This window comes from Hypomesus transpacificus, chromosome 13 (genome assembly GCF_021917145.1).
Source record: "Hypomesus transpacificus isolate Combined female chromosome 13, fHypTra1, whole genome shotgun sequence".
NCBI classification, from domain to species: domain Eukaryota; kingdom Metazoa; phylum Chordata; class Actinopteri; order Osmeriformes; family Osmeridae; genus Hypomesus; species Hypomesus transpacificus.
Window position 1 is genome coordinate 10,589,159 of NC_061072.1, and position 14,225 is coordinate 10,603,383.

The 14,225-nt window shown below is 45.3% G+C and overlaps 3 protein-coding genes across 3 annotated transcripts; all 3 read left to right on the forward strand.

The window, feature by feature from the left end:
- Positions 1-2,458: 2,458 nt before the first annotated feature.
- gdf10b (growth differentiation factor 10b) lies at positions 2,459-5,970 on the forward strand. Its single transcript, XM_047032350.1, has 3 exons — positions 2,459-2,948; positions 3,766-4,709; positions 4,827-5,970. The coding sequence occupies exons 1-3, from the start codon at positions 2,693-2,695 to the stop codon at positions 5,016-5,018; spliced, it is 1,392 nt and encodes a 463-aa protein (XP_046888306.1). The 5' UTR covers positions 2,459-2,692; the 3' UTR covers positions 5,019-5,970.
- A 1,058-nt stretch (positions 5,971-7,028) lies between these two features.
- Positions 7,029-8,801, forward strand: gdf2 (growth differentiation factor 2). Its single transcript, XM_047032800.1, has 2 exons — positions 7,029-7,389; positions 7,783-8,801. Exons 1-2 carry the CDS (start codon positions 7,029-7,031, stop codon positions 8,799-8,801), a joined length of 1,380 nt encoding a protein of 459 aa, XP_046888756.1.
- A 2,232-nt stretch (positions 8,802-11,033) lies between these two features.
- Positions 11,034-13,980, forward strand: LOC124475217 (retinol-binding protein 3-like). Its single transcript, XM_047031635.1, has one exon. The coding sequence runs from the start codon at positions 11,034-11,036 to the stop codon at positions 13,809-13,811; it is 2,778 nt and encodes a 925-aa protein (XP_046887591.1). The 3' UTR covers positions 13,812-13,980.
- Positions 13,981-14,225: the final 245 nt, after the last annotated feature.

Below are 14,225 nucleotides of genomic sequence, written 5' to 3' on the forward strand. Positions count from 1 at the left end.
CTCTGGTCATCTCTCCCCACGGAGATGTTGGACAACACCGCTCAGGCCTAATTGAGTGCTTCTGAAGAGAGAAATCCAGTAATGGCACTCCAAACTGTTCCTCTAATTGGGACACTTGAGGTGGTAAAAGCGTCTGAGGCTGAGGAGAGATTCATCATGTTGATCGTTGGCCCTGGACCTGCCCTATGCGTGGGGTTATGGTTTTGGTTCTTGCAGATGCTAGTGGGTCTCCTGAGAGTGAATTTAACCGCTAGACTCATTCTGCTGGGACCCGCTCGTTACCTCTGGAAGCGAAGCCCATATCTGAACTCTGGTGATAAATGACTCAGATCTGCTCTGCTCTGGCAGTCTGTGGCACAGGGTCAAGCTGTCAGCGCATTTTTTAGACTGAGAAGAGAAACCTGGCAAGATGACACTGTGTCTGTGGAACACAAACACATTCACACACGCACAGACACACACACACATACAAAAATTTAGATGATTCTGTCAGCAAGCTGCCCAGGTGAGGGATGGGTAAACGAAGCCAGCCTCACTTCAACCTCCGTTTTCTTTTTTGACTTATAAACCCTAACAATTTTCAAAGATTTGCACTCGTAAATTTGTCACATACAGCTTAACTTTTCCAGGAGGCGTTCCATCTTCTGTTGGCATTGGACACCATGCTGAATGTTAATTCCTGAGACATCCGGATATCTCTAGGAAAAGGAAGGAGAGAGCAAGAAGGAGAGAAAGAAGGAGAGAGAAAGGCTTGAGAGGAAAAACGAGAGAGAGTGTGAAAGCGAGAGTTGGGGGGTTCTTTCTGTGTTTCTCTACAGCAGTCAGATGTCAGAGGGACATTGATGTGAGCTGAACTAACTCTCTGTGTGTGTCCATGAGGGTGGTATGGCAGAGGACCCAGACTGTGGGGGAGGACTGTGAGATCACACACCAGCAGTCTGGCAACGTTCAGATGGAGTGAGGGTTTCATGGTCCTACTCCTCCTCCAACAACGACGATAGACAGACAGACATCCATGAATAAATCTGTCAGACTGTTTTTTTTTGTGTGTGTTTTTTTTTTGTTGCTGCAGCCAGCTGTAAGAAAACAAGTGGAAGTGGGGATGAGGAAGGAGGTAGGAGGATGGGGAAGAAGTGAGGGAGGAGGATGGGGAGAAAGCCAAAAGCAACATGGCAGACTCGGCTTGCTGTCTTTCAGCCCTCTCCTGATGATGAGGACCCCAGGCAAATATTCCTTGAATGAGAGCATATTTCAGCCCCAACCTCATCTTTCTAACAGAGGTGCTTCGTGCATGATGTCATAGAGGATAAGATATAGTAAATGGGTCTCACTGTGCGTGAATGAGGACAATGTCTGGTTCTGTTGCACCGATTACAAACGCAGGGTTTCTGTGAATACAATGAGCTGAATGATTAATATGGCCTGAGGTAGCTTATTGGATGGACCGACAACAGTGACTGCTTCATGTGGAGAGTCACTGAAAGTGAGGTTGAATGAGATGCCTTGACTTGGAGCTGTGTACTGATTTCTGGTCATATTGGTGTTGATTGATACACAGAATCATTATTAATTATGAAGCACAAATAATTAAGCTGCAAGAATGATATTGTGAATAACCAAAAATAAGCTGAATAACAACTAAGAGCCTTTTTTTTTAGCTAATAACACTCATCTAACACAGGAGTCTTTCTGTCAGGAAGAACAGCTCCTTGATCATATGATGATAGCTGATACCATCTTGTCCTGCTTTGTAGAGAGAGATAACATTATGGCAGACCAACGTCTGAGTAGGTAGGTAGCCAATGGTCAAAGCCAGTCTTATCTCTGATGTAGGACACGATACAAAAGTGTAATGGTGTGAAAGAGCTCCAGTGATGGTTGTTGAGGCCAAGAGAAGGCATTTTAATAAGCGTCTGACCTCCAGCAAGCCCTGGTAACTTGTCTGTCGCCACCTCCATGACAGGGCAACCATTGTTCTACTGACTAGGGCCCAACTTGTTGGGAGGCTGGTAAGGGACCATAAAGGTGTAGCTCAATCCTGAATCAGGAACATGGAGAGTGAAATACAATGGATCATTGAAAGCACTTTAATTGTGCCATGCCCATAGAAAACCAAATCTGCAGATTATTATTATTTATTTATTTTTACAAATTGTACCAAATACAATCTGTTCTAAAATAATGATTTAAACTCATTGAATTTTGCTTATAAAATTACAGTCACCCATATAGAGATTCTAAAGTCGAAATTCAAAATATAAAAATGACCATGTCAATTTACAATATTGACGTGAAGTTGTTTAGACATTCAAAGTTACTCACGGTTAGTCATGCCCATTGGCGCACAGCAGAATTGTATAATTCTAGTTGGAGAACTTTGCAGTTCTCTCGTTGGCTGATTGCTCCTGGCGTCACCATCTGTCATGGCTATAGTAGACAACCTCCAGCAGTAAGCAGAGTCAAGTGTAGACTGTAAACTCTGAATGTCTCTGTCTATAATTTGAGGATTAAAACGCGCCCTGTCTTTCCTTGATAAAACGGGTCAACACGTGCAAACGATCCATTGCATTCTGCACTGGAAATTTCGTGAAAGCACATGACTTTGTATCCGCTTTAGGTTGTATATGCAACATTGCAAAATTTAATTAAATAAAAAAACGTTGGATGGACTAAGACATATTTGCATTTAAAAATGAAGAAGACGTTTTTTAATCTTGTGCGTTTTTTATTGATTTTGGACAGTCTTTGCAGAGTTGCATCGGAAGCCTTTTCTGACATTAAGCAGCACGACAGCGATGTCCAAGGAAGTACCGACCATACCTTTGCGCACGAGAGTACACACCGGGACACGGTCTCCATCAGCATGTTCAAAGTCTATGAAAAGTACAGTAAGGAACCTCACCGTAAGAGAGACGGAAACACCGTTCGAGGTTTCAAAGCTGTCCCGGGTGAGTATTTCCCATGTTCAGAATGCATTGCGCAGCAGTGCATATCATAAAATACACAGTGACAAAAGAGAATCTTTGTGTGTGGTGCCACCTCAACTCAAAAGTTGCAAGAGTTGCTGTAATGATTGTTGCGACACGGATCTTAAGGTCAGATGTAAATTGACATAATCCATATCTCAAAATAAATATCCTTACACAGCTCAATGTTTTTGCAAAATATCACTGAAAAGTAAGGTGTTCATGATAACTCCACAGTTATACTTTTTTCGTGGTCTTCAAATACACAAACTGGAACGCAGTGTGGAACATCACTGATCTAGGTGTGAGGCAGAAGAGGCTATTATCACACCCTGACAGCCTTAGAGAGGCTCATGGAAAATTCTCAGAGGAGCACTCTCCGCTAAGCATTTCCATATGGCTCAGATCCAGTGTGAAGCAATGTTTACCTTTCAAACTGCAGGTGAATTCCAGGTTAAAAGAATAGTCTGTTTTTAGATTCAAGGTTGGATTGTACAAAGGTGCCACAGTACCTATAGGCTACATGAATTTTAAGTCCCATCAACAATCCATTCATTGTGGTTGAAATATTGAAATAATTGAGGCCAAAGTTGTGCTGGTTGAGTGGGTCTGTATGAATTAACGGGATGAAGGAATCAATAACAAAGGACTAAATCATTTTAAAGCAGAAACAATTTACAAGCTTGAGGTTTACTGCTAAGAAAGAGTGTTTCATGATAAAGTACTAGGATTGTTAACATCTTTTGTAATTACTAGTTTGTATTTTTTCTTTTCTTATTTTTATCCTTTCCTTTTACAGGAGACTGCGAGGCTTCCTCCTGTTTCCAGTTCAATCTGTCTTCCATCCCAGACTCTGAGCGAATCCTATCTGCCAGCGTTCACTTCCTGGTTCAGCGTCCTCGTCCTCGACCCGGGATCTGCCGGCATTCTCGGAAGCTGTCCTGCCGCCTCCAACACCTCCACAGCTCACCTCCACCTTCCCAGCTTCTATTCAGAGGAACGTCCCCCAACTCGGCCTTCCCTTCACTGCTGGGGAACCTCACCTTGCCTCCCCTCCGGAAGAGTGCCTGGCAGACAAGGGATGTTACAGCGGTGATCAAGCATGCCAGGGTTCTTAGCGAGCTCCTCATCACTGCCGAATTGGATCTGGGAGTGAAGTACCATCAACAACAAAGGCTCCACCACCAGAACCACCCAGAGCGCCACCCTCAGGCCAACCTTCCCTACATGCTGGTCTACACAGACGACCTGACAATAGACGAACCCAACAGTGTGGCCATGACCCTACAGAGGTACGGTCCTTTCCCAGTTGGGGAGGAACCCACACGACCCCCCAATGCCTCCCCCCCGGCTTCCCCCTCCAGGGTGAGGAGAAACGTGCCAGACCAGGACATGCAGCTCCAGACCAACCACCTTCCTGAGGTGCACTACAACACTCTGAAGAAACACGAGCTCTGGCAAAGCACATACTTTGCCCCCAAAGCCAAGCCGTCGACAGTTAAAGATGAACGCCACAAGCTAAGCCTGGAGGGCAGTGAGGCGCTGGGTAAGCCTCCGGTGCTGAGCTTTGATGAGAGAACCATGAAGAAGGCCAGAAGGAAGCAGTGGAGTGAGCCCAGAGCCTGTTCTAGAAGGTACCTCAGAGTGGATTTTGCAGACATCGGCTGGAGCGAGTGGGTGCTGGCTCCTAAAGCTTTTGATGCATTCTACTGTGCAGGTATCTGTGGGTTCCCCATCCCTAAGGTAAGTGCAAGTTGGTTGGAAGGCCTGTCACTTCGTACTTGTGTGCCATTTTTTTACGTTTATTGTACACATCTAAATGTGAAAAACAGTTTTATAAAGTTCCATTTCCTCCTCCAGGTTGTGCGTCCTTCTAACCATGCCACGATCCAGAGCATTGTCCGGGCGGTGGGCATAGTGCCTGGGGTTCCAGAACCCTGCTGTGTCCCGGACAAGATGAGCCCACTAAGTGTTCTCTTCCTGGACCCAGATAAGAACATGGTCCTGAAGGTCTACCCAGGCATGTCTGTGGACACCTGTGCCTGCCGGTAGGAGGACTGCCACAAAACGGACATCGGAAACTTTATTTATAAAGTCGCAAAAGACATACAGAAAAGCAGACAATTTTGGATGAGAGATGGAAGTGGATCATCTACTCATGGAGAGGAATCTAGGTGAGGATTGGAACAATGATCCATAAAACATGAAGATATACTCAGTGGGACGGCTGCAGAGATGTTTTGGTTTTTCCGGGTGGACTCCCAAAAGGACTACTGTCCCATTTGGAGACAATGAGTTTTTTTCTCTTTCTTATAGCTCAGATAATGGACTCCATAGTATAATACACAATTTAACTATTGGATTCAAGTGGGTTTTGGTTTGAGCAGTGCCCATTAAGTAATGCGTGCCCAGTCCAGTACTGAAAACACTTATGTAAATAGTAATACTACTAATACAACTAAATGAGACATACAGTATATTTGTACATTATGTGTTTTGATGTATGAATGTTAAGCCAGTACAGTAGTTTAATGCTGTGTTCAGTAGTGTTGTAGTTAAAGCATGAGAGAAACTATGTAGAATATAGTGTACTATATATGTACTTTGATTACATGATTTATATTATATAGCTCACTGTACAGTACAGATGTGATTACTTTAGCTAACCATTTTAAAGGGAAATGTATTTTACATATGCTCAACGATGGAGACAAAAGTTATATGAGACCATACTGCCCTCTACTGTTTGGAAGGGGAAAGCCGTCTGAAATGACATACCTTCACAGATTTATGGTTTGATGTGACCACCAAATTTGATTGTTCGACACCACATTATAACTGTGCATTTAGGGTCTGTACTGTATAAGCTACACAAATAGTTGTGTACAAATGATATATGTTTTGAAAAAGATATATATAATGACAATTTTAAATGGGAATAAACCGAAATGTACAGTTGATGCATTTAAGTCAATTTCAGATATTGTTTGTTCATTAAAAGGTTAATTAAACAATATTTTACTCTTTGTTTTCTGTTTGGCTTAGTCCTTAGGTGTCTTCACTTCTCTGTCATTAATTTCTCAATCCAGTTCTTTAATTGTGTCCTTTCTCAAAGAGACACTGTTTCTCTCATCCATTCAAATGTAAACCTAAAGAATATTCTTCTCTCTCTTTACATGCCAAAATAGTCCATAAAGAGTGCTTTGAGCTGACAGAATGTGCCAGAATAAAATGTTTTGTCTGAGCCCCAGGCAGGGCCAGTCAGAGAGTGACTATGTGAATGAAGGAGACCACAGTGTAGTGAAATGCCAGGAGCTGGGCCAATGTCCGCTGACACGCTGGCCCAGGGTCGGGTCCCCCCCCACAGCGTCATGGGACCCCAGCACTCTGAGTGTCGACATACAGTAGTGGACCTGGCCAGCTCACAATGATGGAGGAGGCAGTAACATGCACATGGAAGATGTTCTGTAAGTTGTTAAGTACTTAATCAGTGCTATCAATTGGACCTTAGCTTCATTATAATAAAAGGAGTGTTGCTCTTTTGCAAAAGATGGTTAATACAGTTTCCTATTTGGGTTTATTATTTGGGTGTAAGTTACATTCCCCACGTTTGATGTATTCGTTAGAGCATCAGCAAGCTTCCTCTGGGCTGACAGTTGAACTCTAGGGGAGGAGAGCTGAGAGCGAGTGTGTGTCTGTCAGTTTGCCTCACAGTGTCCAGTGTGTTCCTCATTATCGCTGCAACTCTGTGAAATGTTTAGAGAATATTCATTAGCAGCAAAGTTTCCAGTGATAACAGCAACCTAAAATGGAACATCAATGGTGAAGATAAGCACAGCAGTGCTACTATTTTGGTTGACATGACTGGCCTGTTTACTCAAGAGCATGGGAGCGGACCCCTGGACTGTGGCACTGGCACAGGGAATCCACATTTACACTGTTGTCGTCGCAAAGTTGCTTTAAAGCACATAGAAGTAGGGAAGAATGAAGTGAAGAAGCATAAAAAAAACATTAAAGCTTAGGAACTTTGCAGAGGTACCTGAAGCTCGAACGTTCTAAAAGATGCAGTGTTCTAGAACCTTCCTATTCCAAATGTGTTTGAGTTTACTGGTCTCTACTGGCTCCTGTAGATGTAAGCCTCTAAACAAGGTCATCCTGCCAGAGGACCAGGAGGGATTCTTTCATTTCTACGACCAGGACCTCATTGAGGAGGATGAGGTGGATGCAGATGCACAGTCCAAGCTGGAGAGCTTCCTGGGGACCATGAAGGAAGAGTTTCTGAGGAAGCTGAACCTGTCTGAGGTTCCTCAGGAGCACAGCAGGATCTACCCCCCTCAGTTCATGATGGAGCTGTACAACAAATACGCCTCTGATACGTCTGCCATGCCACGCTCTGATGTCATTCGCAGCTTTACCCTTCAAGGTATGTGTGTGGACAATGAAATATCTCACTCAGGAAATAGGGGTAATATACTTTATGTGTAGAATATTTGTAGTCAGAGGAAGGTACAGGCGGGCAGAGGGAAGTTTATGTTCAGAGTATGTTTTTTTCTCTGCTATCTTAACACTATGTTAACACGGTCCACATTGTATGATACTGTGTGTGTAGACTGTGTGTGTAGACTGTGTGTGTAGACTGTAAAATACAAACCTGGTGACCTTTTACAGAATGGCCACTGATACATACCAGTGATGTCACACACACATCAATAACAACCTGGTTTCTTCTTCTGTGGTCTTTTATGGCACATAATCTACGATCTACCTAAAGGTGTATCATTGCCAAACCACCTGACATTGTTTGAAATTTCAACAGATGTCTGTCACTCGGAGAGAAACGGCTCCAGGTCCAGACACAGGCTCCTGTTCAACGTGACGGTCCCGGACCACGAGGAGGTCACCATGGCCGAGCTGCGTCTCTTTACTCTGCCGGAGGAGAGGTCCCCTACCGGGATGAGGGGCACCATCAGGATCTACGAGCTGGATCATACTGGCAGCAAACCCACACCTTTACTCCTGGATGGGAGGGAGGTCATGGGATCACATCCCTCATGGGAAGCGTTTGACGTGACCCATGCGATACAGTGTTGGTCCAGCCGAGGTAGAGGCGGTGGGGTCAGTGCGTTCGAGGTGGTGGTGGATCAGTGGAAAGGTGGCCGGACATTCAGTGACAGTGGTGACGGCGCGGCGGGCGAGGGTCTGGATGTGAGCGTGGCCGTTGGGATCAACACCTCCGCAGCTCTCCTGGTCTTCTCAGACGACCCGGGGAGCAGGAGGAGGGAGGCGAGGAAGGAGCTGAGCGAGATGATCCTTCGTGAGGAGGAGACCATCTTGTCGTCTGGAAGCTCTCCTCAGAACGAGGATGACGAAAACATCAACAACAACAACAGCATCGATGACGATGGGAACAACACCACCGCTGCCGACGACGAGGACGACCACGGCAGCGCCGGCGTCCTCAGCCGTGTGGACCTCCGCCCGCGGAGGAGGCACCACAGGAGGAGAAGGCAGGTGGAGAGCAGCTACTGCCGACGCACCTCCATGCGGGTCAACTTCAAAGACATCGGGTGGGATAAGTGGATAGTGGCGCCGCCAGAGTACGACGCATTTGAGTGTCGCGGCGTGTGTTTCTTCCCGCTGACGAGTGACATGACCCCCTCGAAACACGCCCTGATCCAGACCCTGGTAAACCTTCGCAACCCCAAGAAGGCCAACATGGCATGCTGTGTTCCCACCAAACTGGACCCCATCACAGTCATGTACCAGGAGAAGGGCGTTATAACTGTGCGACACCTGTATGAGGAGATGAAGGTGGCTGCGTGTGGGTGCAGGTAGTCAGAGGGCTAAATATACAGTGGTGGTGGTGGTGGAGTTTCTCCTCTTTGTAAATCTGTACATTCCTATTCCTATATTTAGGTGTATGTTCCATCAACGCACATTTCGTCTTATTTTAGCAGTGAAGCCTATGATAACTTTTGTCTATGTTTTTGATTATGATCATGTGAAATAGATAATTGTATTGTGTGTATTGTTATGTGTTATTAAACATAGATGTATTTAAGATATTCTAGACTCTGCCATCATTACAGTCTTGCATATGTTTATGATGTCAGCTAAAACGATTGTACATAATAATGTTGTAACTTATCAGTTGTCACCTGTTTATGTTTGTTTCAGTCATAGAAGATGAATGTTTGATTTGACATAACTTTATACCTTTTTGAAAGATTGAAATGATAATACTATGACTGTTGTGCTGAGAGCACACCATACAGAAACATTTAAACTTCTATTTTCATAGAAATGTAAGTGTATGTATGTATAAGTATGTAAGTATAAGTGTACTTTCACAGTGTACGTGTGAGTATATAAGTGTAAAGGTATTGTAAGAGGACAGTATGAATTTGAGTGTACGGTATACTTTTCTATAAAGCAAAGAATGACATCAAAAACCTTTGTGCACTATTTTATTTTATTTTCCAGAACTTTGAACTGAAATGCACTGTAGCTGGAAGGGCTTCATCAAAACACTAATTCTGTTGCATGTACAGTAGTACGAGTTTTACGATGACAGATTAGTCAACAATGTATTCTAATCACGGTTAACTACTCTTTCCCGTCTGGACAAAGCCTTTGTTAACCATGAAGGGATGACATTTACAATTACATCACTATATCCTATCGGAGACTAATATAACCTAGGGTTAACTTTTATTTACAGCTTGTTGTATTAAAATAAGACGTGCACTGTTTGATTTTAGCCTTGTTGCTCTCCTCTGCCCCAATTGGATTCCATCCCCTCCTCTGTACGCCACGGAACTGACGCAGTGAACAATGGACCTGGACTGGTCTTAAACACAGACTCTTGGTTGTGATTGGCCCCTACGAATCGGCAGAGGGGATTATGTAAGACTGTAGGGGTATTAGAACTTTAGGTGGATTATCTGTCCAATGTCCAGTATTAGCATTGAGGAGAAGTGTGTATGTTAGTTGTGTAATACCCTGTTGAATTACTTTAGTTGGGTTGTACTTCTCAGCCAAGTTCATGTACAGAGAAAATGTGGCCAGTCACCAATATTTTCAACTGGTGATATGACATAAAAACAAATCTATAGAAAACTGCAACTTCAAATGTTCCCTTCTTAGAGTTGAAATTGACCCTTCAATCAACTATTTGAATAGGAATGAAAATTGAAAATCAAAAACATTTAAGATAACAAGCTAAAAGCAGTTTTTTGAATAGCTGCATGGAGGTGGATCCTTTGAAAATGGCCTCAGCTCCATCTTTATGTTTATCACCAGCTGCTATGTCTTCTGTTCCTTTTTCATTTCCTCTCATCCTGTGTTTTTTAAGACGGCTTACCACGTGTAGCCCACACAAACTGTGTAATCATGTCATCCTCTGCTGTGCTGTGTGACCCAGACATGACCTCCCAAAGCCTAACCCTGTCCTCCGCTCCCCACCTGGCCTGGTTTGGGTCTGGCTTGTGCTGACCTGCTGCAGGTCTGACATAAGTGAATTGGACTTTCACTTGCCAGTTTTCGCAATGATAAGGGGATTTGTCTTTGGAACTTCACCAGATTTTCATTCCCATGGAAGTAACTGAAGCACTAAAACACTGAAAGTGTTTGCTGTGCACAACATTTTTGAACATGTGAACTGTGTAATTTATTTAGACTTTTAATCCCATTACAGGAAATGCTGATTATCATTCTGGATCCTGCAAACAAAATTGTGATGAACTTCACAATTTTTTTTTTTTACAGTGAGGTTCTTTTGAAACGGATGGCCCACAGTAAAAGTGAAAAAGATGTTATCAGATCAGCCTGCATAGAACACCTCAAATACCAGACAATATCTCCAGTTGTGATTTTATTTTAAGCCGATGCACCGCAGATAATGCGATTAAGGGTTTATTGGGAACAAAAGCCTCTTAAGTCCATGTTGTTGTCCAAAAACCTGGCAGAGAAAACATTCCCTCCCAGCAAAGCACTGTCCCTCCAAATAGATGAACCAAATGCTGATAAATAGATGAAACATTCTCTGTCTCAACACCAGTAACGATCATGATGGCGGGAGTTCCACTCACACCAACGATTCTTTTGGTGGTTATTTGTCACATTCTAGGTGCCAATTCTTCATTCCAGCCTGCCCTGGTTCTGGATATGGCTGAGATTCTTCTAGAAAACTACTGCTTCCCTGAGAACCTGATGGGGATGCAAGAGGCCATCCAGCAAGCTATTAAAAGCGGAGAGATCCTGCAGATCTCTGACAGGAAGACCCTGGCCGCCGTCCTGACGGTCGGGGTGCAGGGGGCGCTCAATGACCCCCGCCTCGCCGTGTCCTATGAACCCAACTTTGTCCCGGTGATGCCGCCGGTGCTGCCATCCCTCCCCATGGAGCAGCTGGTGAGGCTGGTGAGGAATTCTGTGAAACTGGAGCTGCTGGAAAACAATGTGGGTTACCTGAGGATTGACCGGATCATCGGGGAAGAGACGGCAGCCAAGCTCGGCCCATTGCTGAGGGACAACATCTGGAACAAAGTGGCACATGCCTCCTCCCTGATCTTTGACCTCCGCTTCAGCACGGCTGGAGAACAGTCTGGAGTTCCCTTCATCATCTCCTTCTTCTCTGACCCAGGGCCCCCCGTCCACATAGATACCATATTTGACAGACCCTCCAACACCACCAAGGAGCTGTGGACCATGCCATCCATCTTGGGAGAAAGGTTCGGCAAAAAAAAGGACCTGATCATTTTGACCAGCAAGCGAACCATGGGGGCGTCTGAAGCAGTGGCCTACACTCTAAAGCACATGAAGAGGGCAATCATTGTGGGGGAGCGGTCGGCTGGAGGCTCGGTAAAAGTGCAGAAGATCAGGATTGGAGATTCAGGGTTCTACATCACAGTTCCTGTTGCCAGGTCAGTCAACCCAATCACTGGGCAGAGCTGGGAGGTGAGTGGCGTGTCACCGTCAGTTAATGTAATCGCTAAAGAAGCCGTGGCAAACGCAATATCCCTATTGGCTGTCAGGAGTACCATTCCGAAGGCAGTCCAGACCATATCTGATATTATCGGAAGGTTCTACTCCTTCACAGACAGGGTTCCAACTCTCCTCCACCATCTCGCCTCCTCTGACTTCTTCTCCGTTGTCTCAGAGGAAGACCTGGCAGCCAAACTCAACCACGAGCTGCAGTCCGTTTGTGAGGACCCTCGGCTGATCATCAAGCTGTCCCAGGACCATCCAGTCATCATTGAGGAGGACTTGGAACCCGAGAAGGTTCCAGATGACCCGGAGTTCCTGAAGAACCTGGTGGATACTGTTTTCAAAGTACAGATTCTACCCGGTAACACTGGTTACCTGAGTTTTGATAAGTTCGGCGAGGTGTCTGTAATGGATAAACTTGCTGAAGAAATTGCCAAAAAGGTATATGAGCCCCTGAAAGACACTGAGAACCTGATAATAGACCTGCGCTACAACACAGGAGGGCCTTCAGCTTCACTCCCCATCCTTCTTTCCTTCCTCCAAGACGAATCACAAAAACGCCACTTCTTCACCATTTACGACAGGATACAGAACGTCACCACAGAGTACAACACCTTGGCTGGTTTTACAGGCCCAGTCTATGGTTCCGAGCGAGGGGTGTACATTCTGACCAGCTACTACACCGCCAGTGCTGGGGAGGAGTTTGCCTACCTGATGCAGTCTCTTCACCGTGGCACCGTTATCGGAGAGATCACCTCAGGGACTCTGATGCACTCCAAGTCGTTCCAGGTAGAAGACACAGACATTGTCATAACTGTCCCTTTTGTGAACTTCATAGACAACAGTGGAGAGTGCTGGCTGGGGGGAGGGGTTGTGCCTGATGCCATAGTGTTGGCTGAGGATGCTGTGGAAAATGCTCATGAGATCATAGAGTTCCACAAAGGGGTCAGAACCCTGGTAGAGGAAACTGGCCAGCTGCTGGAGATTCACTACGCAATCCCAGAGGTCGCTCTTAAGGTCAGTAAGGTTCTGTTGGCCAAGTGGGCTGAGGGGTCATACAGAGCGGTGGTGGATTACGAATCTCTCGCCTCGCAACTGACCTCTGACCTCCAGGAGACGTCAGGTGACCACCGCCTCCACATTTTCTACTGCGACATTGAGCCAGAGTCGCTCCACGAGGTGCCCAAAATCCCCACGGTCGAGGAGGTGGGCTACATCATCGACGCACTGTTCAAGAGCGAGGTGTTGCCGGGGAATGTGGGATACTTACGGTTTGACATGATGGTAGACATGGAGGTTGTCAAAGCCATTGGCCCCCAGCTCATAAAACTGATCTGGAGCAAACTGGTGAACACTGATACATTGATAATCGACATGAGGTACAATACAGGCGGGTACCCCACTGCCATCCCACTGCTGTGCACCTACTTCTTTGACGCTGCACCTCTCAGGCACCTCTACACTGTCTTTGACCGCTCAACCACCACCATGACTGAGATCATGACCCTGCCAGAGGTCATGGGTCAACGGTATGGCTCTTCCAAAGACATCTACATCCTGACTAGTCACATGACTGGCTCGGCCGCTGAGGCCTTCACCAGGACCATGAAGGACCTTGACAGGGCCACGGTGATCGGAGAGCCCACCGTCGGGGGGTCACTCTCCAGTGGGACGTACCGGATCGCGGACAGTATCCTGTACGCTTCGGTCCCTAACCAGCTGGTCCTGAGTGCCGTCACAGGGAAGGTGTGGAGTGTGTCTGGAGTGGAGCCTCATGTGGTGGCCCAAGCCCCTGATGCCCTGGCTGTGGCCCAGAGGATCATCACGGCCAGGCTGGTGAAGAGAGAACAGGGGACATAGATACTGTTTGTGGGTTTGTCTTTGGACTGTTTGTTTCATGTGTAGTCGGTCATTTAGATGGTAATCAATGTTTGTTTTCCGATGGAGACTCAATTACGATTTTTATATTTCCCTGAAAATAAATGCTTTAAATGTAATGCTAAAATCCAACTGACTACATAACACAATTAGCAAACATGCATATAACATAATTACGTAACAAATAGTAGATTGCACATTATGAAGAATTTAGTCACCTTAAGAAAACCTCAGTTTTGCACAAAAAATACATCCCTTGTGACTGCAGGACTGATTCAGATTTATTGAGTTGCCTTTACAGAATTACCAATAGCTATATGGTTTTTTGTGTGCATTATTTGATTTGGTTAATTAATAAACCAATTTGATTAATTATTTCTGTCCCATGTACTATTT

What these genes read in the sequence shown, in the direction of transcription:
- gdf10b (XM_047032350.1), top strand. Translation starts at nt 2,693, where the DNA reads ATGAAGAAGACGTTTTTTAATCTTGTGCGTTTTTTATTGATTTTGGAC. An exon ending in AGGTTTCAAAGCTGTCCCGG is followed by an intron (nt 2,949 to 3,765) that starts GTGAGTATTTCC and finishes TTCCTTTTACAG; the next exon opens with GAGACTGCGAGGCTTCCTCC. An exon ending in GTGGGTTCCCCATCCCTAAG is followed by an intron (nt 4,710 to 4,826) that starts GTAAGTGCAAGT and finishes TTCCTCCTCCAG; the next exon opens with GTTGTGCGTCCTTCTAACCA.
- gdf2 (XM_047032800.1), top strand. Translation starts at nt 7,029, where the DNA reads ATGCAGTGTTCTAGAACCTTCCTATTCCAAATGTGTTTGAGTTTACTG. An exon ending in TCGCAGCTTTACCCTTCAAG is followed by an intron (nt 7,390 to 7,782) that starts GTATGTGTGTGG and finishes AAATTTCAACAG; the next exon opens with ATGTCTGTCACTCGGAGAGA.
- LOC124475217 (XM_047031635.1), top strand. Translation starts at nt 11,034, where the DNA reads ATGATGGCGGGAGTTCCACTCACACCAACGATTCTTTTGGTGGTTATT.